The sequence below is a fragment of the Phascolarctos cinereus genome, unplaced genomic scaffold (assembly GCF_003287225.1).
Source record: "Phascolarctos cinereus isolate Bilbo 61053 unplaced genomic scaffold, phaCin_HiC Scaffold_4;HRSCAF=312, whole genome shotgun sequence".
NCBI classification, from domain to species: Eukaryota; Metazoa; Chordata; class Mammalia; order Diprotodontia; family Phascolarctidae; genus Phascolarctos; species Phascolarctos cinereus.
The window spans coordinates 377,592,929-377,614,695 of record NW_027555847.1 but is presented as its reverse complement, the minus strand read 5'-3'; the positions used below and the strand labels follow the sequence as shown (position 1 = coordinate 377,614,695).

Below are 21,767 nucleotides of genomic sequence, written 5' to 3'. Positions count from 1 at the left end.
TCCTCATGAATATCTGGCCACTGGACCCAGATGACTCAGGAGAAGAGAGTGAGGCTGGTGACCTTGCACACAGCCCTCCCTCCCTCAAATCAAAGTCAAATGCAAGTATGTCATCACCTCTTTGATGTCATCGTCCTCTTCGAGAACGAACGACAGACACTGCAGCAATAACAACCTATCCATTGAAGAAGACTCAGTGAACAGCTGAAAGATGAGTAGTCAAAAAAATAGAGGTGAGAAGAAGCCAGGAGTCTACATAATCTGAAGCAGGATCACCAGCCCCGGGATAATGAGATTTGGTCATACAATAAGATCTCACCTATTTGAATCTCAGCTGCCCAAGAATTATGTCTATCTAAAACATGTCTTCACCCAATATGAGCACCAAAAGCTTCTGAACTACCAAAACAGATGTTACAAAGTCTATATACAGAAGATTTATATTCATGCTTTTTTCTTAGAACTTCTTATACACTTGTTTAGATTTTTTACTCTTATTTTACACACAGTTCTGACACAGTTGACTATCTGATGTTCAAGCCCACAGCAGATGAGAAGAAGCCAATTAGGAGAGAGTCTGCTACAAGATGGCATGCTGGCAGTTGTAGGAGATGATAGATGAGAGCCTGACATCAAGGGGAGAGACAGAAAAACCATCAAAGCAGACACAAGCTCTTAGAAAGCATGGCAGTCTGGGGACATTTAATGTAGGCTACAAACATGAAACAAAAACATCAATGTATTATTGCGTAGTTCAGAAGTTAATGTTTATGATGATACCCTCAAGGTGAAGTTAAATGATGTTCAGTATTTATTGTTTAAGGAGGCAGAGGAGTGTGCAATGTATTTTAGAAAAATGTTCATTCCATATGATCAATGTTTTAAAATGTTTATGCTTAAAATCAAACCTTCATTATTCATAATCACATAACATCAAGGGTTGGGGTTCAGGGTAGAACACAGATCCTGTCATCATACTTACTGTCCAGAGGTTCCTCTATTTCTTTATAAATTTGTCTTAAAGACCCATCTTTCATCACTTTCTCGGTAAACATATCAAATGGGACCAGTTCTCGGATAGTCTTCTTATCATCTTCAGAGGTGGCAAGCCATCGATCACAGGCAAATGTCACAGTCTCTGACCCCTAGAGCAAAGGGGAAAGGAAAAGAAATTCAACTTTCAATAGGGAAAATGCCTAGTTCATCAGTTTCTAAGCAAGCCAATCAATATTCAGGCAGGAGTCTCTGGTAATTGGGACAGCTATATATCATAGAGCTACATGTTCATACAAAAATGGCAACAGGTCAATTGTTCAAAGACTCTTTGGTCTAAATCCCATTGCATTCCATTCCGTCTTAAATTTTATCTTTTGAGCAACTATCAAGTTTTAGAATTGTTGCTCTAAGGTTGGCTAGGTGGTTCAATGGATAGGTGCTGGGCCTGGAGTCAGGAAGACCTGATTTCAAACCTAACCTCAGACACTTACTAGCTGGGTGACCACAACCTCTCCTTGCCTCAGTCCAGAGCTGCACAAAGTCATCAGCCTTGCTCTCTCCTCCAGGGTCATTGGAATCCAGTGGCAAAAACATATGTCAGGACAACTGGTGATGGCCCAGGATGCAGCAGATGACCTTTAAGAAAACGATGGTGTAGGGGAGGAGGCTGGCCTTTACCAATTAGTGACGTATAGATGTGTCACTATGTTGTGAGGCTGTCTTAAGTATAGTACGATGCCCTGGGTCTCCTTTTAACACATTGCCAATTTGTAACCAGGAGGATAGAGGCAATTGAAAGAAGTATGTTTAGACTACATGAACTTGTGTAGTCATGTACATGTTTATGTATATGCATGTATGTATGCATGTGGCCATGATGTATGTGTGTATTTATGGAGGTATGGATGTCAGTACACAATGTGGATTGGAATGTGGAGAGGCAGATGGCTAGACCTATCTTCTGCCCTTCACTGACAAACAGCTTTACAAAATTGTGCACCCTCCAGGTCTCCACTTTTCCATTTCTGCTCTACTAAAGGGCTTGGTGCCTGGTTTCTGCCCTCCATCATTCTGCTGAAATTGTGCTGTCAGAGGCTACTGATGCCCTTCAAATGGCCACATCCAAGGATCTTTTTTTCCCAACCCTCCTTTCCTTTCTTCTATGTTATAGTTGACACTTCTGGCTGCCTCCTCTCACTCTAAATGCTCTCCTTCCTTGATTACAGAGATACTTGGTTCTCTTTCTCTTTCTTTCTTCCTTTCTTCTTTTCTTTCTTTCTTTCTTTTCTTTCTTTCTTTCTTTCTTTCTTTCTTTCTTTCTTTCTTTCTTTCTTTCTTTCTTTTCTTTCTTTCTTTCTTTCTTTCTTTCTTTCTTTCTTTCTTTCTTTCTTTTTTGGTGAGGCGATTGGGGTTAAGTGACTTGCCCAGGGTCACACAGCTAGTAAGTATCAAGTGTCTGGTTTGAGACTGGATTTGAATTCAGGTCTTCCTGACTCCAGGCCCTGTGTTCTATCCACTGCACCACCTAGCTGCCCTCCTCTGCAATTTTCCCTAAAATTCATTCTTTCCCCTCTACATCCACTGATGCCATCTTCTTCCAGGCCTTTATTACCATCTTCCTAGGCTATTACAATAGCCTGCTGACATCCCAATTTTATCTACAAACTTACCCTCTCAAATCTATCCTTTATTCCACTGACAGAATGGTCTTCCTCATGCACAGATCTGGTCATGTCACTCATTTAATCAAAAATTTTAAGTTGCATTCAACTGCCTGTCAACTAAAGTTCAAATTCCTTTTGTTTGGCATCCAAGGCCCTTCTCAATCTGGTGCCACCCTCCTTTTCTGGCATTTTGTCATATTGTTCTCTTCTGTGCCCTCCATGCCCCAGTTAAACTGGACTGTTTTCTGGCCCTGAGGTACTCCCTGTGCTTTTCTGCCTTGATGTGCCTGTTTTCACTGTTCCCTATGGCTTCACTATCCCTTTTTCCCTCTTCATTATTGAATTCCTGCCTATTATTTACTGTTGTTTTTTAACCAGACCTGTGATTTCAACCGTGCAAGGAAGTCCTGATGAGGAAATTCCGTCTACGAATGCAGATGGGCACCTTCTCTGTCACTTACAAACTAAGAGAGTAGCTTGAGACATTGAGAAATTAAATGACTTTCCCAGGGTCATATGACCAGTATGTGTGAAAGTAAGACTTGAACCCAGGTCTTCCTGACCCTATCTACTATACCATGCTGTATCTTACATGATTTAAAATCCAATTCAGATATCATCTTCTCCATAAAACCCTACCTGATCACCCTATCAATAACAACTTTCTTCCTCTGACCTGGCAGAACACTTTGTTTTGTACGACTTAATTTTAGTTAGGCAATATTATGTTTAGCTATCTGTGTTTACATCATTCACTATTATACTAGATTCGAAGTTTCATGAGAACAAAGACCACATATTATCTGAAATTTGCATCTCCCATATCTAACACAATACTCCGCACATCACGTCTTTCATAAATGTATGTTGATTGAATGTATAAATCAAATTAATATGTGACTCTTTTCACCTTAGATTTGAAGATGTTTTTGAGTCATTTAATAAAAAAAATCTAGCACTGAGTTCTCAGTGGACAAGGCAATTTTCACATCCCCTTTGCAAACTCTTTAACTTCTCAAAACAGGAAAAACTGCCAAGTAGTTGCAGGAAATCCTAGGGCAGGAACATACATCTTTATCTGGCAGGAGCCTTCGGATATCCACATGGTCACAGTGCCACCCAGCATTCATGCCTGCATTGTCATGTCCAATCCGAATTTTTTCAATGACTTCTCCTACATCCTCCATCTGAAGAGAGGGCAAAAAACAGAGGGCACTAACTTAGCGTTTTTTTAAAATAAAACATTTAATGAATAAATCAGGGAAGGATCGATAAAAGTGTTATCCCCAGCAAAGGCTTATTTCTCCCTTGCCCTCTGGCCATGGAAGTGAGAATTGACTTTAAGTCATTCTTTGACTCACAAAAGAATGGAAAGCTTCCCCAACAGCTTTGGGGAAGATTTCAGATAAGAAGAGAAGGAAGTAAGGCCTTTCTACATCAGAGACACTTTTAATTATCCAATTGTATGTCTTATAGTTTCTTTCTCTGCCAGAGTTGGTCTATTAACACATCAACCATCTTATCAGTGGGACTGGGCCCTCTGATCCAATTGCTCCCATAAGAGGAAGAACTGAAGGTAAGAGGAAGAGAGAAAAATACCAAAAGACTGAGAAAGGGACAGTGGGGCTGGAACCCCTGACCCACTTCAAGCAGGTTTGAGTTGAAGAAAAAGAACCGGGGCAAGGAGTCCTATATGATATTACTGCCAAGCCAAGCCATGCTAGACTCTTTTTTTTTTTGACATAAGGAAAAGTACTGTTCTTGAATTCAGAAAGACCTAGGTTCAGATCTTAGCTCTGATACTTTCTACCATGTGACCATGAGCAAAGCAAAACTCTTTGAGTCATTTTTTTCATCTATTCAAAAAAGAAGGAAATAATACGTATATACCTACCTCACAAGATTACATGGATCAGCTGAGATGAAATAAAGATTTTAAAATCAATATGTAATTTATCTTATAATTCATAATGATAAGTCTATGCCTAGTATATTTTTCAATAATTTTTTTGTTTTCTTATTAGCTAAATTTCTCCTTTGAAACATCCCTACTAGGTCAAGAATCTCTAGGAAAATATTGAAAAAAATGTAAAAAAAAAAGGAGGGAACATAGCAGTATTTCACCTTAAAGTACACGAAAAAGCAGTCATCATCAAAAGTAATTGATTGCCTGAAGAAGAAATGTAGGTACATGAGACCCAGGAGCAAACAAACACAGTAACAGTAAATACAAGGTAGAAACCCATTATTTGGCAAAAATTGCTGGAAAAATTAGAAAGAAACTTGGAAGAATTTTATTTCTGGCCAACATCTCACATCATATGCTACAGTAAGTTCCAAATGTATATATAAAAGATGTAAAAGAACACATCACAAGCAAATTAGAGGAATAGGAAGCTATTATGGTTAGGCAAGGACTTCTTGACCAAACAAGGAATAGAGAAAGTTATAGGAGATAAAATGGACAATTTTGAGTACATTAAGTTGAAAAGATTTTGCACAAACAAAATCAGTGCAGCTGAAAATCAGAAGGGAAACAGTTACCTGAAAAAAAAAACCCTTGGCAGCAAGTTTCTCTGATAAACATCTGATATTCAATATATATGGAATGAATTTGAACAAGAACCACTGCCAAATGGATAAATGATCAAAGAATGTGAACAAATGACTCTCAGGAGAAGAAAAGTATGCTATCAAAAAATTAAAACAACACTGCATTTCTATTTCACTCTTAAGATTGGCAAAAATGAAAATAAAGAAAAATTACAATTATTGCTGAGGCTGTGGAAGAACAAGAATACAGAACAATTCACTGTTGGTGGACTGTGATTAGGTCTGACCATTTTGGAAAGAAATTCAGAACTATATGCGAAAAGTCATTAAACTATGAATAAATTTTGACATACACTTCAAAGAGGTCAAAGATAGAAAGGACCCACATGTATAAAAATATTCATAGCCACACTTTTTATTATAGCAAAGAAATGGTGACTAAGAGAATGCCCATCAATTTGGTAAGGGCTGAACAAATTATGGTATATGAATATAATGGAATATTATTTTGCCATAAGAAATGAAAAAAAAGGAACAGACTCAGAGACACTTGAGAAAGTGTGTATGAAATGATGCAGAGTGAAGAGAGCAGAACAAGGAAAACAATCTAGGAATAATTATAAAAACTGCAAAGGAAATCAACTTTGAATGACTCTAATCCATACAATAACCAATTACAACTACAGGAGATTGTTATGAAACATATTTGCCACCTGTTGCTGACAGATGACTGCCTAGAAATGCAGAAAAGACATAGATTTTTCTGACATAGATAATGTATGAATTTGTTGTTTTTGTTGTTGCTGTGCTTATTGGTTTTTTTTTTTAAATAAGGGAGTAACGGAGTCAGGGCAGAGAAGAAGAGGGCTAATGATAGTGATGCAAAAAAAAAAGAAAAAAGTGGTAATGAAACGTTTTTTAAACTGTACAGAAAAAAGAGAATAAAGCTCAGAGGAGGACAAAGAAAATCAAGACAGCTTTAAAACTAAAGTATAGACTTTATTATGGGCTTAAATTAAGTTTATTTTTGAGATTTATGATTTTATGTGACTTATTATGAGACTTACAGCTTCATATATAATCCTCTTTTTATGTTCTTTGTATGTGGAAATATTCATGTTTGTTGATGTTTGAATAACAAATTTTTAAAACTTAAAATCCCAGGGCAGAGGAATTTCCTACATTGTCTCAATTTAACTAAAGAGAAAGGGGTATATGTTGAGTTTGGTTGCCACATTTTAGGAAGGACAGTGATGTACTAGACAGTGTGTGGTAAAGAAGATGACCAGGTTCATGAAGGTTGGGTTCACAAAACCATGCCACGTAAGGATTGGATGAAGGAACTAGGCTGAGGAAGAGAAGATTTAGAGGACATAAGATAAATGTCTTTAAGTATTTTAAGGACTCTGATATAGAAGAAAAATTAGGCTTGTTCATCTTGGCTCCAGAGGGCAGAACTAAGAGAAATAGATGAAAATTGCAGTGGCTGATTTTAGCCTGATAGAAGTGGGAAAGTTCTTAACAGTTAGAATGACCTAAAATTGGATGACTCAAGGGGTAGTGACTTCCAAATAATTGGAGGTTTTTAAGGAAAGCATGGATAACTACCTGTTGAAGATTTTAGAATCTCGGTGTTATAATGGACCTCAGAGTCTTTCTAGCTTAATTTGGTGCTAAACAAGAAATCCCTTCTATAACATACCTGACAAGTATCTGGCCTTTTCTTGAAACCTTTAGTGTAGAGAAATCCACTACCATTTTGGAAGAGGGCATTCTTGTTCTTCAAATTTCCCTTATTGATTACAATGTTTATTGCATTGTAGTCTAAAAATTGTGTTTAATATTTCTTCTTTTAAGCATTTGCTTATGACTACTTTATGTCCCAGATTTGCTCAGTTTTTTTAAAGGTGCCATAAAAACATGAAAATTGATATGCTTTTTATGATGCCCATTCAATAACTACCAAAAGTCTACCATATCTATTTTTTTCTAAAATTATCTTCAGGTCCTTAACTTCTTGTTTATCCTTCTACTAGATTTGTCTGGGACCGCAAAAGTCAAAATGAAGTTCCTAAACCTTTTTTCCTGCCTAGTTCTCCATGGGATTGAGTAACTTTCTTTTTAAATCTGAAATGTTAGATCATTTTGTTCACATGTATTTAGTACTGATTTTGTTTCCTTATGTGTGGTTTCATCTACTTTCCCTTCTTATCTCTTTTAATTCTTTCTGTTTTTACTGTTACTTTGTCTGAGATCATAATTGTCATCCCTCCTTTTTTTTTATTTCTCTGAGGTTTAATAGATTCTACTCCAACTCCTCATTTAGACTCTGGATGAACTTTACATTTTAAATGTTTCTTCTAAGCAACATATTGTTAGGTTTTGCTTTTTGCCTTATTCTGCCACCCTTCTCTATTATTGGTGAGTTAATTCCATTTACATTCAAGATTATTACTGTTAGGTTTGATTTCCCCTCTATTATATCTTATTATAGTGTTTTATGTCTTTGCCTTATATCCCCTTCCCACCTTTACAAGGTAAACAAAGGTGGGGAAAGAAAGAGACAGAAATCAATATTAATGATCTATAGCTGTTACCCAAATCTCTCCCTCTGAGGTCACTTCTCAATCTAAGATTCTATGATTATGATTTTCCACATCCTCCTCACCATAGAGGGAGCCAGTATTGGGAGAGAACAGTGTATCCCTAACATCCTAGTTGTGGTGAAGTGCTATCTTACCTCAGCATCCCAAGAGGAGTCTGTAATGCTGAGGTAGACAGAGAGGTGGAAAGAGAGGAAGGAAAGATTCAGTGATAGCTATGGACATTGATTCCTTCCACTTGGAGCACTCTCTCTCTCTCTTTTTTACAACCACACTAGTGAAACTGATCTCAATCTCCCTTGCACATGCCATGTTCATTCCAATTTTAAGCCTTTCCTTGTGTCATTCAACAAGCTTCAAGCCTGATTCTTCTCTCTCTCTCTCTCTCTCTCTCTCTCTCTCTCTCTCTCTCTCTCTCTCTCCTCTCTCTCTCTCTCTCTCTCTCTCTCTCTCTCTCTCTCTCTCTCTCTCTCTCTCTCTCTCTCTCTCTCTTTCTCTCCACACATACACACACACACACACACACACACACACATTCACTAACTTTGTGTATTTACTCCATACCACTTGGTAATTTCTGTGCTCTCTTGTTTATTTGCTGTTTCATTTATTGCTCCTGCCTGCTCCCTGGAGGGCAGAGATTGTATTTTCTGCATCCTGTAGCATAGTGCTGAGGTGCTTAATAAATATTACTTGTTCTATAACTTCAGAGCTTCCCTCAATAGAGCATCAAGGCAATTCAATTCAATGAGCATTTATTGACACCTATTATGTATCTGGTAGTTTTGCCCAGTGGATAGAGTGCTGGCCTTGGAGTCAGGAAGACCTGAGTTGAAATCCAGCTTCAGGCACTTATTATCTGTGTGACCCTGGGCAAGACACTTCACCCTGTTTGCCTCAGTTCCTCATCTGTAAAATGAGCTGGAGAAGGAAATGGCAAACCACTCCAGTGTATTTACCAAGAAAACCCCAAATGGGGTCATGAAGAGTCAGAAACAACTGAAAAATGACTGAAACATGCATCTGGAACTATGCTAGACACTGAGCATGTGAAGACCAAAATGATGTCTCTGCCCTTAAAGAGTTTACGTTCTACTAGGGGATGCAACAGGTGCACAGATAACTACAAAATAAATGCAAAGTTATGGGGGAGGGGCGCGATACTGACAACTAGGGAGAATCGGGAAAAGCCTCATGCAGGTGATAACAATTAAATCAAGTCTTTAAGGGTGCAAGGGATTTGAGAGGAAAAAGGTGAGACAAGAGACCATTCTAGGCATGGAGGACAACATGTGCAAGGGACAGAAACAGGAGATGGAATGTCGTATGTACAGTCCAACAAGGAGGCCAATAGATGGGTGATAAAGGGAAGGGAAACAATATGAAACCAGTCAGGAAAGATAGGTTGGAACCAGAATGTGAAGTACTTGAAATGCCAAGCAGAGAAGTATGTATTTTATTCCAGAAACAACAGGGAGCCACTCATGCTTCTTGACCAGGAGAGTGGCATTGTTAGACCTATGCTTTAGGAATATCAGTTTGGCAACTATGGATACCAAATTAGATAGGGAAAAAATTAGAACTAGAAAGATCAATTCAAAAGTTATTGCAATAGTCTAGATGAGAGAGGATGAAAGCCTGGCCCAGGATGGTGGCCATATGAGTGAAGAAAGGGATGAATGTGAGAGATCTCATGGAGAGATAATTGACCAGCCTTGGCAGCTGAGTGGATGTGACAGATTAGAGAGAGGACTTAAAATGCTCTCCCTCACTTCCCACTGCTCATCTACATTCTACCCACACTTACTCCATGACACATTCCTGGACTGCTCCATCCCATATTGATCCCTGCTGCCTCTCAACTCCTATAGCATTTAATGAATGGTACAGTTTCTGCAAGTCTCTGAATTTCAGGCTTTCAGAAACTGCCAGCAAGATGACCTAATCATGCTCATATGCATATCCTGAGTGCAGAGCCACTTAATGAATGAATGTTTTTTGATTCATTCATTCATCAAACATGAAACCTCAGTAACCTTGGATAAGAGCAATGGCTCTAAATGAATTCAAGCATCATCTCATTGGTGGCAGCCCCATCTTAGTCACCCCACTGCAAACCTTACAAATATTAGGACTCAAGAGGGAGTGAGCATAGGGCAGGGAAAAAAAGTGCAAAAGAGTGAGGAAACCTAGGTTCTAATTAGAGACCACAGAGTACAATGGAAAGAGTGCTGGATTTGAAATCAGAAGTACTAGGCTTAAATCCCAGCTCTTACCACCTGTGTGACTTTGGGTAACTCATTAAACTCTCTGAGTTTTCTCATTTGTAAAATATGGACTGGTGGACCTCTGAGGTTCTTTTCAGCTCTAAATCTGTGACCCTATTTACTCTCTCTTTTGAAACACAGGCACACACACACACACACACACACACACACACACACACACACATACACCTTCTAGTACTAATACGACCCATGAACAAGTCATTGTACCTCTCAAGGTTTCCATTTCCTCATCTGTAAAATTTTGTTATTTATTGTTTTTATTGTTCAGTCATGTCCTACCCTCCATGACCCCATTTGGAGTTTTCTTGACAAAGATATTAGAGTGGTTTGCCAGTTCCTTAGCCAGCTCATTTTATAGATGAGGAAACTGAGGCCAACAGTTAAGTGACTTGCCCAGGGTCACACAGCTCATAAGTATTTGAGGCAAGATTTGAACTCAGGTCTTCCTGACTCCTGGCCCAGCTCTCTGTCTACTGTGCCATCTAGCTGCTCATCTGCAAAGTAGGGAATAATAAATAATATCTACCCTTCCCCAGGGAAGGCGGTTGAATAAAATGATCCTGAGGTCCCTTCCAGTTCTAAGATTTATGATTTTACATGTTTTTTTAAAACCAAAATGCCACCTTATTTATAGTGTTTAGTCCCTGGTTTATGGTCTGCTTTTTGTATGTCTTTATCAGGTCTGCCATAAGAAATAGGAAGTCAGGGCCTGAGTTGTTTTGGACCTTGTCTTATAGATCTGATAGCTGATCTTTTGGTACTTACCAACTTAAGTTGTGAGCATTTCAAGAACATAAAATGCTCCTTTTATAAATAAAATGCTGATGCTGTGAAGGCTGCATTCTAACCTCTGGAATCCTCTGTTCGCTGGTATTTTTTATTAGTACAGTGATAAAGCTACGTTTCTAATGACCATCTTGAGTCACTGTTAAGTTGTTGAAGAGCTTTCTGAATCATCAAATAAATAAGCTATCATGGTAAGTTTAGATTTAGTGTGAAGAATATGGTGGCATGTTCTGGTATACCCGATATATTTTTAAAAATCTGTGATCCATGGCTATTAGGTATAGGATCTCTAATAACCAGAATTTTGAATTAATTAGCACCCTGGATTATCCAAGTATATTGGCTAACAGAGAGTTTATTGTCCTTGTCCTTGTCCACTGGCTGATTTTCTTTTATCCCAGTCTCATTTTTAGGAGGCTCTAGTCCTGTGGACTTGTGTTGATTTTGACCCAGGGTACCAAACATCCAACTACGTGAGCCATTGAAGACCACAGGCAGCTAGCCAGACCCACTATGTTCTATAAATTTTTCTGTTTCTGTGCTTTTTAATTGTTCTTTCCCTTTAGTTTACTAAGTTCCTTTAAAAAATTTCCACTTTGTCTCAATTGAACTAAGGAGGAAAGGGATTGTCCAGACTGCTATAAAAACAGTGGTGAGGCAAATCCCTGGTGATTCAGTAGCAATTTCACACTGCAGATAAATTTGGAATTCTCAGAGGGCAGAGCTATAAGGGTCCTTAGAGACTATCTAGTTCAGCTAAGGGGCAGCTATTAATTAAATCTTCTGATTTCTCATATGAAGAAAGTGAGGCATGTCTCATTGAGGTCCTACAGCTAGTCAGCAGTACAGCCAGTACTAAATGCCAAGGCTCCTCATTCCCAATCTAGTACTCTTCCTACCATACTACCGTTGGCCATGTGTCAAGAGGAATTGGAAAAAGAGGAGGAATAAATATTCTGAGACCAGTCAGCGCTTGCCTAACCATGCCCGGGAGAAACAACCTTTTCTTTTGGGGTTCCTCAAAATTTACTGAGGCTCCAGTCTCTTCTAGGGCTTATATAAATTTGAAAGGAAAAAAAAACCATGACAACAGCGTCCAGCAGAGGAAATTATAGATGAGTATTAATGGAGTTCTCGATTGAAGAAAACCTTGGACATCTGCCAAAGTATGAGTATTCCTCTTGGCCTGCTGATGGTGCCAGGCCTGGATGACTCAAAAGCAATCACCCTTGACTATATTCTTATTTTAAAAAAAAAGAACAGTACAACTGACCAGAGAGTGGGGGACCTGGACACTCTCTGTGGAGGATGGGCAAAAGCAGTAAAGCCTTTGGCACAGATGTCTACGCTGGAAAGCAAGAAGCTTGGGCTTGTGATTTTCTTTCCAGAAAAACAGGTGAAAATGCATCCTCTCCCATAACACTACCCTCTTTGCTCAAGAACAAACAATAGCTTTCTTTTGCCTTCAGAATAAAGTCTAAATTTAGCTTCGTGTTCAAAGCCCATTATAATCTGGACTCACTCTAACACTTCAACTTTTTCTCCCAACTGTTTTGCCCGGGTGAACTCCTCAATTTACTCCAATTGGGCTCTTCAATATTCTTTGCTTATGTTATTCTCCCACCTAGAATGCCTTTGTTTTTCCTTGCTTCCCTTCGTTTATCTGTCCTTCAAAGCCTGGTTCAAATCACATACCACCTCTACAAAGTCTTCCCTGACCAAACTAGCCAGGCTCTCACTGCTTTCTCTCCCTCCTCCCAGTGTAAGCCCTTTCATAGGCTGCTCCACTCACTTGGCACTCACTTTGTATTGCCATCTAACCGATTCAGGTATGAACCGTATCTTCCCAATAAATCTGGAAGGCCTGCTTTTCTTTGATAACTCCCATACCCCAACAGAGTTGGGCATTTAGTTGAGGCTCAACAAATGTATCTTTTAAATGAAAGGAAAATAGGTTACCAGGACTGGTGATGCAACTTGACAGATCATTCAAAAATGAATTAAAATGGGGCAGCTAGGTGGCACAGTGGATAGAGCACTGGCCCTGCAGTCAGGAAGACCTGAGTTCAACTCTGGGTGACACTTACTAGCTTGTGACCCTGGGCAAGTCATTTAATCCCATTGCCTGCCACCCCCCCAAAAAAAGAATTAAAATGGTGAGGGGAGGGAAAAAAACCACCAGAACCACAAAACCAAGTGTATGAGGGTATATTCTAGCCCTGGGCAATTACCTGCTGTCCTATCTCAGAGGTGCAAGGGCTCCAATATAAGAACTCCTGAACAAAATGCTCTGAGTGAATGTTAACCTGGTCACTGAACCTAGAGAGTGATTTAGCGTCTGGAGACCAGCACAGGAAAGTTCAGAGTTAAATTAGAAATTCAGAACATGAGAAACATTGGCATCTTTGTTCTTGGTATGAGTTCATGACCACCACCTGGGGAATTTTTGCAGGGGAATTTTCTCAGAAACTCGGCCAAGGCCTATCTCTAGGAGAACAGGCCCAAAATTAGCAATGAGATGAGTCAGATTTTCTCCCTACTTCCCTTTCTCCTTCTTTCATTCCTCACCCCCTCATCAACCCAGTTTCCAGGTTCAAAGATCCCAAAGTACAAGCCAGGAAGCAGAGGTGGTAGATCACACCTGGCTTCCCTACCAATTACCATCCCGGAACTCCTAAGGAGCACGGGAGCATTTCTAACTCACTGCACCAAAGGGGAAAGCTGGGAAGCCATCTTTGGAGCTGTTGCACCACCACCCTGCTCTGTGCAGACGTGGAGGGCTGCAGCTCCTCTCCTATTTCCAGCACTCCTGAGGCCTCAGTCCACTATGCAGAATGTTTGTTTATACATTTCATTCAGACATACAGATCTAATACATGTTTTCTCCTTTCTTTTTCCTAGGAGAGATGCTGGTTTACCAAATAGTCAGTCATTTGGAAAGGTCTTCGCTACCAAATGTAGGAATTGGAATGGATAGAACAGATTGGTCAAGGTTTCTACTTTTAAAACTTCTAGAATTCTAAAAATGAGAAAAGGACCCACATGTTCAAAAATATTTATAGCAGCTCTTTTTGTGGTGGCCAAGAATTGGAAATTGACAGGATGCCCATCAATTGGAGAATGGCTGAACAAGTTGTGGTATGTGAATGCAATATTGTGCTATAAGAAATGATTGAGGGGGCAGCTAGGTGGCACAGAGGATAGAGCAGCAACCCTGAAGTCAGGGGGACCTGAGTTCAAATCCGGCCTCAGACCAAACACTTGACACTTACTAGCTGTGTGACCCTGGGCAAGTCACTTAATACCAATTGCCTTAAAAAAAAAAAAGAAATGATGAGCAGGCAGACTTCAGGAAAACCTGGAAAGACTTACATGAACTGATGCTGAGTGAAGTGAGCAGAATGAGGAGAACATTGTACACAGTAACAGCCACATTGTGCGATGGCTAACTTTGATAGACTTAGGTCTTTTCATCAATGCAAGGATCTAAGACAACTCCGAAAGACTCATGATGGAAAGTGGAATCTGAATGCAAGTCGAAATATACTATTTGCTCTCTTCTTTTGGTTGTTTCTTCTTTCTCACTGTTCCTCCTATTGGTTTTAATTCTTCTTTACAACATGATTAACGTGAAAATATGTTTAATAGGAATGTATATGTAGATTACATGATGTCTGGGGTGGGGGAAGGGGAACTCAAAATCATATGGAAGTGAATATTGAAAATTAAAAATAAATTAATATTTAAAAAAACTTCTAGAATTCACAGAAAGAGCTATCTTTAAAATTACTGCAGAGAATAATCTTCTTTCACCAAGCTAACAATGGGGTCTCTTCCCTCACAAAGGATGAGATATGTGGTGATTGGAGGCCAGGTCCTAAGACAGATGATCTTTCCATGAGAGACAGCCCTCCTGAAAGCATTACAAGGAGGGTCAGACACACACACTCATTCCTTATGAGCAGAAACCTTGTTCTGCTCCTGGGAGATTTGTGAACTTCATAGGATCTTAGCACTGGGAGAGAATATAGGGCTCTCCTGTAATCCTTATGATATTACTACCATAGAGCATTTGTCCAGAGCTCCATGTTTTTCTTTTAAGATCACCAAGACAACACCCCAACATGGTTCTCACAATAATCTTGTAAAGCAAACAGAGCAGGATCATGAATCTCATTTTCCTGAAAACAGAACTTACCTGAGATATAAAGTGGTCACATGTACTGCTAAACACCACACCTCAGGAACAAAAATCTGGTTCAAGTTTGGCTAATACCATTCTGAGAAGCAGTAATGAACTGGATCTGATATCATAGGGAAATGAAGGTCCAGGAGGCTCAACCCAGATGGATACCAAAACATACCAAAATTACTATTCATTCAGTGAGTCAATCAATCAATGAGTATTTATTAAGCACTTGCTGCATGCCAAGTACTACTCTGTGTGGCTTACAAAGGCAAATGGGACAAGTTCAGAATTGTGCCTTAGGAAGATTAACTTGGCAGCAGCATGAAGCACTGATGGAAAGACAGCCCCAGAAGGAGACCATTAAACTAACTGAGGCAGTAAGTGATGAGTTGGAAGAAGGCAGATGTGAGAGAAGCTGTAGAGTTAGAGTCAACAGAACTTAGCAACTGATTGGTTTGGGGAGTCCCACTTTGTTCCTCCCTCTCTTTCATTCTCCCCCCTAGCCAATGTGTTGTTAAATCCTGCTGATCTGACCACCTTGAGGAATAGGCTTAAAGGTACAAGCAAAGAGGCTGGTTAGCCTGAGCGAGGAGTAGTGAAGGAGATTCAGCTGATCACTCCCCACTGAACACTCCTCTTACATTTCACACTAAGTAACTTCACTACTCCAGACCATCCACTGAGGTAAAAATGGACCATCACACAACATTCTAAACAACTCTTCTCTCCCCACATCAGCTTCATGCTCATCATTCACCCTGGGCCATACGCCCAGAGTGTTCCTGCTTCCTAGAAGCCCTAAATATTTTCTCAGGACTGTCATTCCTACCCCAGATGTCACTGCATCCTTAAGAACAATGTAAAAATCTTTGCAAGGAAGGAAGGAAGGAAGGAAGGAAGGAAGGAAGGAAGGAAGAAAGGAAGGAAAGGAGGAAGGAAGAGAGGAAGGAAGGAAGGGAAGAACAGAGGGAGGAACGAAGGAAGGAAGGAAGGAAGGAAGGAAGGAAGGAAGGAAGGAAGGAAGGAAGGAAGGAAGGAAGGAAGGAAGGAAGGAAGGAAGGAAGGAAGGAAACAGACATTTATATAGGGTCTGTTGTGTGCTGGGCACTGTACTGAATGCTTTACAAATATCTCATTCATCTTTACAACGACACTGCCAGGTAGATGCTGCTGTTATTATCCCCATTTCACAGCTGAGGAAACTGAAGCAAGAAAAGGTGAAATGATTTGGCCCAGGTCACACAGCTAGTATGTATCTGAGGCCAATCTGAACTCGTCTTCCTAATTCTGGGCACAGCATTCTATCCATTGCATTGCCCAGCTGCCTAGCAACTCTTCCCCACTGCTGACCTAAAAGACCCCATGTCCTAACACACAGCTAGTCAGTGGTGGAACCAGAGTTAGAACTAAGGTCTCCTGAGCCTAGTCTAGTGCTTTCCATTTCACCGTGCAGATATCCACACCTATCTGTTTCTCACTTTCTTCTGAACCATGCCCACACCCACACCCCAAGTCTACCTCCACAATGAAGCAGGAGACAGAATTTCTCTCAAAAAAAGCCTTCTGCTCCCTCTTGCTAGTGCACAGGTACTTCTGTTGGGTGCAGATGGCGTCACAGCCGTAGATCACGATGAAGATGCTGGCATCCGTCCCCGCAGCAAAGACATCACTGGTATAGATGGTTATCTCATAGGGAATATCTAAAGAGTAGAGGTCAGAGAGCTAGGGTGAGAAGGTAGTCAGGAGGGTGAAAGACTAGAAAGGGATTTAAAGGTGAAGAATCCCATGTTAGGCTTGGGCCTGAGGAAATATGTGTAAAATAGATGGAGCTTGTCCTCAGTTGTCCTTCCTAGTCCAACCCCTTTTGGGCCCTTTGGGAGCCCTGTCATTCAGGGATTGTGCAGCTAGGTAGTATAGTGAATAGAGTGCCAGGCTTGGAGTCAGAAAGACCTGAGTTCAAAACTGGCCTGAGACCCTAGCTGTGTGACCACCGTCAAGTCACTTACCCTTGTTTGCCTCAGTTTCCTCATCTGTAAAATAAGCTGGAGAAGGAATCACCGGCAAAATTACTCCAGTATCTTTGCCAAGAAAACCTTAAATGGGGGTCACAGAAAGTCAGACATGACTGGAAAACAAACTGACTTGTGCTAACCATCAGTTTGACTCTTGCGATGTCTGATTCCCAACTTTCCTGTCCGATATCTTATCTTCTTTCTGTGCCTTTCAAGGTGACAAATAGGGGAGAAATTATCTATGGCAATGTGCTAATGAGAGAAGTTCTTGTGGCTCAGTATCATAGGATCATAGCTTTACAGTTGGATGGGACCTCAGAGGCCATCTAGTCGTCCCCCTCATTTTACAGATGAGCCTCCCTCCCCACCAAGGATAAGCGATTGCTCAAGTCATGCAGGTCCTAAGTGTCAGAGGCAGGATCTGACCCCAGGTCTTCTGATACTCAAGTCGGTATCCTTTCTACTACACTTGTAATTAGCACAGCACCTGGTACACAGTAGGTGTTTCATAAATGTTGATCGATTGATACACTTGCCCAGGAAGAGAGTGGCAGAGCTGAGAGCAGAACTTAGGTCATCTGACTCTTAGTCCAGAGCCCTTTGGGCGGACATTGTTCTGAATTTTTTTTCTAAACTTTAGTTTGTGTTAGTCTTGCCAGTCCCTGAAAAATACATGCAATATGTGTATATGTGTGTATATACACCCCCCCACACACACACACACACATTCATACAGAGAAAGGGAAAGTTTTACAAGGGCTCCTTCATTGAGCCTAGTTTAGTGCCAGACACACAGGATGTACTCCAAAACCCATTAATTCATTTAAGTGTGGATTGTAGAAAGAGAACTGGATTTGGAGTCAGAAGCCAGAGGTCTGAACTGCTGCTTTCTGTGTGATCCTGGGCAAAATCTCTGAACCTTTTTGATTCTCAATTTACTCATCTATAAAGTAGGGATAATGACATTGGCCCTGTTTGTCTTACTGGGTAGCTGTGAGGAAATTACTTTATAAACTTTAAAGTGATAGAGAAACGTGAATACTAATAATAATGTCACTATTATTGTTGTTGTTGAATTGAATGCCTGGCATTGAGCTTAGATGAGTTGTCTCCAAAACAGGGGCTGTGGTCTCTAGAAGGAAGGAGGCATGGCTCCCGAGGGAGCATGGCGTATCCACTAGAATTATGTGATCAGTCAAACAGAGGGAGGAGAGGTGGGTCACATACCACGTTCCCCAAAGATAGCCAGTGGTGCCGCTTGTTTCTAAGACAAGCATCTCTGCCCTTCGCTTGCAGTACCTGCACCAGCAGAGCTCTCCTGACTCTGCCCTCCCCCACCACGACCCACAGGAGCAGTTATGCAACTGTCATTGGGCAATTCTTCCCTCAAGCATAGGCATCTGCTGTCCTCCAATCACCTCATAGTTGTGGCAGGCATAGTTCTTCAGGATGACAATCAGTGAGCACAAATCCCACCCTTTGGGGCAAAGTGAGGTGCACAGGACAAGCAGGTGTGGATGGTTTACCTTCTCCACTTCATATCTCATTACATTCTATTTCCCCCAAAACTTACTCCTCTTCCAAACTTTCCTATTCCTGTCAAAGACACCATTATCTTTCCAGTCATCGAAATTCACCACCTCAACTCTTCACTCATATTTCACCTCATTTAGCTCATCCATTGCCAAATGTTCTTGCTTTTACCCTCACGACATCCTTCCTAGACATCCCTTTCTCTCTGCTCGCAAAGCTGCAGCCCTGGCACAGGCCCTCCTCATCTCTTTCCTGGCCTATTGAAATGGCCTCCTAATTATTCTCCTTGCCTCAAAGTTCTTACCCCCTTCAACCCACCCCCACAAAACCACCAGAACGATATTCCTGAAATAGAGGCCTGCCTGTTACACACCACCACCCCTTGCCTTTCCCAATTCAATATACTTTAATGGCGCCCTATTGTCTCTAAGATCAAATATAAACTCCTCTGTCATTTAAGGCCATGTGCCACCTGGCCCCAAACTACCTTTCCTAACTCATTATACATTTCTCCCCTTCATGCACTCTATAGCCAGTCAAACTGGCTTTTTTGCTGCTCCTCAAACTCATATCAAAACACAACTAAAATATCCAAACATGAATAGGAAATTAAGATACGATACCATCTATTAGGCCCAGCCGCATAAAGCGAGAGGCATGGATTTATATTGAAAACTTTCTCTGGGTTGAAACCAATGACAATGCACATTTTCTTGATGTTTTTGCATTGTGTATGATGAATAAATACATGCTAAGAAACATGGATTGTGCTGAAAAGATCTTATCTTCACTGATGGGGATGACCTGTTTTTTGATTATTGTATTATGCATCTTTATTTTTATTTTTTGAGTTTTATTTACTTTATTCTGAACTTAAGAAATAGATAATTTCCATAACATAGAATAGAAAAAAGATGATTGTACATGAAATTGCAAATCTATTTTTGTACAACTTGCTATTCTTTTAATTATATAATAATTCTTATAATATATAATTATATAAAATATATAATAATTTTAATATATAATAAAATTATCATGTAACTTTAAAGTACCTTTAAAATAAGGAATCCCCCTGTTTGGCTACTTATGTTGATGAAATGGATTGAAAAGTTAATTACTAACATTTTATTTATACCCTAGAACATATATAAGGATTTTTTAAAAAAAAGTTAATAAATCACATTGTTCTAAAAAACAAAAAGGCTTATTTGTGCTGTTCAATATAAAATTTGAAAATACTGTTTATTTCACATTTATCTCATCCTTTATTAATTTCTATTTTTCTAAATCTTTTATAATATGCCTAATATATTTGCATAATAGCACATTATACAGTTAATAAATAAAAACACATAAATACTGGAGGTGCTAGCCTGGAAAAGAGCCCTCCACTAACCTGCCTATGAATCTGAATTGTGAATAACTCCTGATTTTGAGGTAGATCTCTCCCAGTTAAATACTGGGAATTTTAAAAAGGCTGGAGTATAGAGTGGTGGTTCTCAAAGTATAACGTGGGGTGCCTTGAGGGTCCCTTAGACCTGTTCAGGGGTTCAGCAAGATCAAAACCATTTTCATAATGATATCAAGATGTTTTAGTTTCTATAGGGTAATAGCGATAGATATCATCTACATGAACAAAAGCTCTTTGGGATGGTCCTCAATAATTTTTAAGAGTGTAAAGTAGTCATAAGACCAAAAAGTTTGAGAGACAGAGAGATGGAGACAGAGAGAGACAGAAACAGAGGGTGACAGAGGCAGATACAGAGAGAGAGAGAGACAGAGAGAGACAGAGAAACAGAGACAGAGATAGAGAGTGAGACAGAAACAAAGTCAGAGAAACAGAGAGGGACAGAGACAGAGAGTGAGACAGAAAAACAGAGAGAGACAGAGACAGAGAGTGAGATAGAGACAGAGACAGAGACACCTCATTCCCTGTCTTCTGCCTTGGAAGTTGAAGCAGCTCCCTAGCTCCTGGGCCTTGAAAAACTGAGTCTTTCTTGTGCCTGGTTTGGCAGACGTGTTAAGAAGAAAGAAGGGTAAATGGATATTTTTTTTAATACCAGACCAGAAGCAACAATCTTAAAGTACAGACAGTAAAAACTCCTGTTTTATGAAGTGTGGACTCTCCTAAGGGAGAAAGTCAGAAGCAGATCAATGAAACAAGCATTCTAAGGGTTACCTCTGAGAGTCACAAAATTTCCTTCTCCCTTTCTGTTTCTGCCCTACCCATTCCCTTGGCCCTTGACAAGCAAACTGATTTTCCCACTCTCAAAGGCTACAATCAGTGTGTCTGTCCTTTCTCTTCTGTTCTCGCCAGGGCTTTTACACATTTGTCTGTGTCAACTGCTCTGTCTTACATCACGAGTCCCAGTATTCAGGGCCTGAATTACCTTAGTTTTCTCTATTTGGGACCCAGACAGGACATTGAACAGATTGAAATTATTCTAGGTTTAGGTTTGGTCTAGAAAATAATTTTATATTCCTGCATTGTTCCATTTCAGTATTTTAAAAAATTTATGGGGCAGCTAAATGGCACAGTGGATAAAGCACGGGCCTTACAGTCAGGAGGACCTGAGTTCAAATTTGGCCACAGGCACATGATACTCGCTAGCTTGTGTGACCTTGGGCAAGTCACTTAACCCCAATTGCCTTGCCAAAAAAAAAAAATTATAAGGAGAATCATAAACCCGTAGCATTAGAAAGGACCTTATAGGTTACCTATTCCAACCCCTTCAGCACTTGATCTGGGAACTTAAGAGGAGTAGAGTTTGGGAACCTCATCTCTGTGCCTAATACTTAGAATATGCTGCCTGGATTGAGAGGAATAGAGTCACAGGGAAGTTACCAAGAAAAATCTAGAGCCTCGGGCTCTGTCGTACTTAATAAGGATCCCTTCTGAAGTTTGGGGATGGACTAGAACCCCTTTCTTTTCTCCTTGTGTCCCCCAGGAGCTCTATGGAGCCCTGATCCTTTATCTGACAAAATAACATAAAAAGTCATCATTCTCAGAGAGGAAATTTCCAATTCAGACGTGGATAATTAGGTATTGTTAGGAAGAGGAGATGAACCTCTGGCACCATTAAAAAATAGTAACAATTAACTTAGAAATGTAGATTTAGAATTGGAAGGGACCTTAGAAG

At 40.1% G+C, this 21,767-nt stretch overlaps 1 protein-coding gene across 1 annotated transcript in view; it reads right to left on the bottom strand.

The window, feature by feature from the left end:
* LOXHD1 (lipoxygenase homology PLAT domains 1) overlaps positions 1-21,767 on the bottom strand; it is a 280,858-nt gene that overhangs the window by 96,236 nt on the left and 162,855 nt on the right. Inside the window, 3 exon segments of the mRNA XM_078151940.1 lie at positions 983-1,145; positions 3,731-3,847; positions 16,598-16,779. Coding sequence (XP_078008066.1) covers positions 983-1,145; positions 3,731-3,847; positions 16,598-16,779 — 462 coding nt within the window.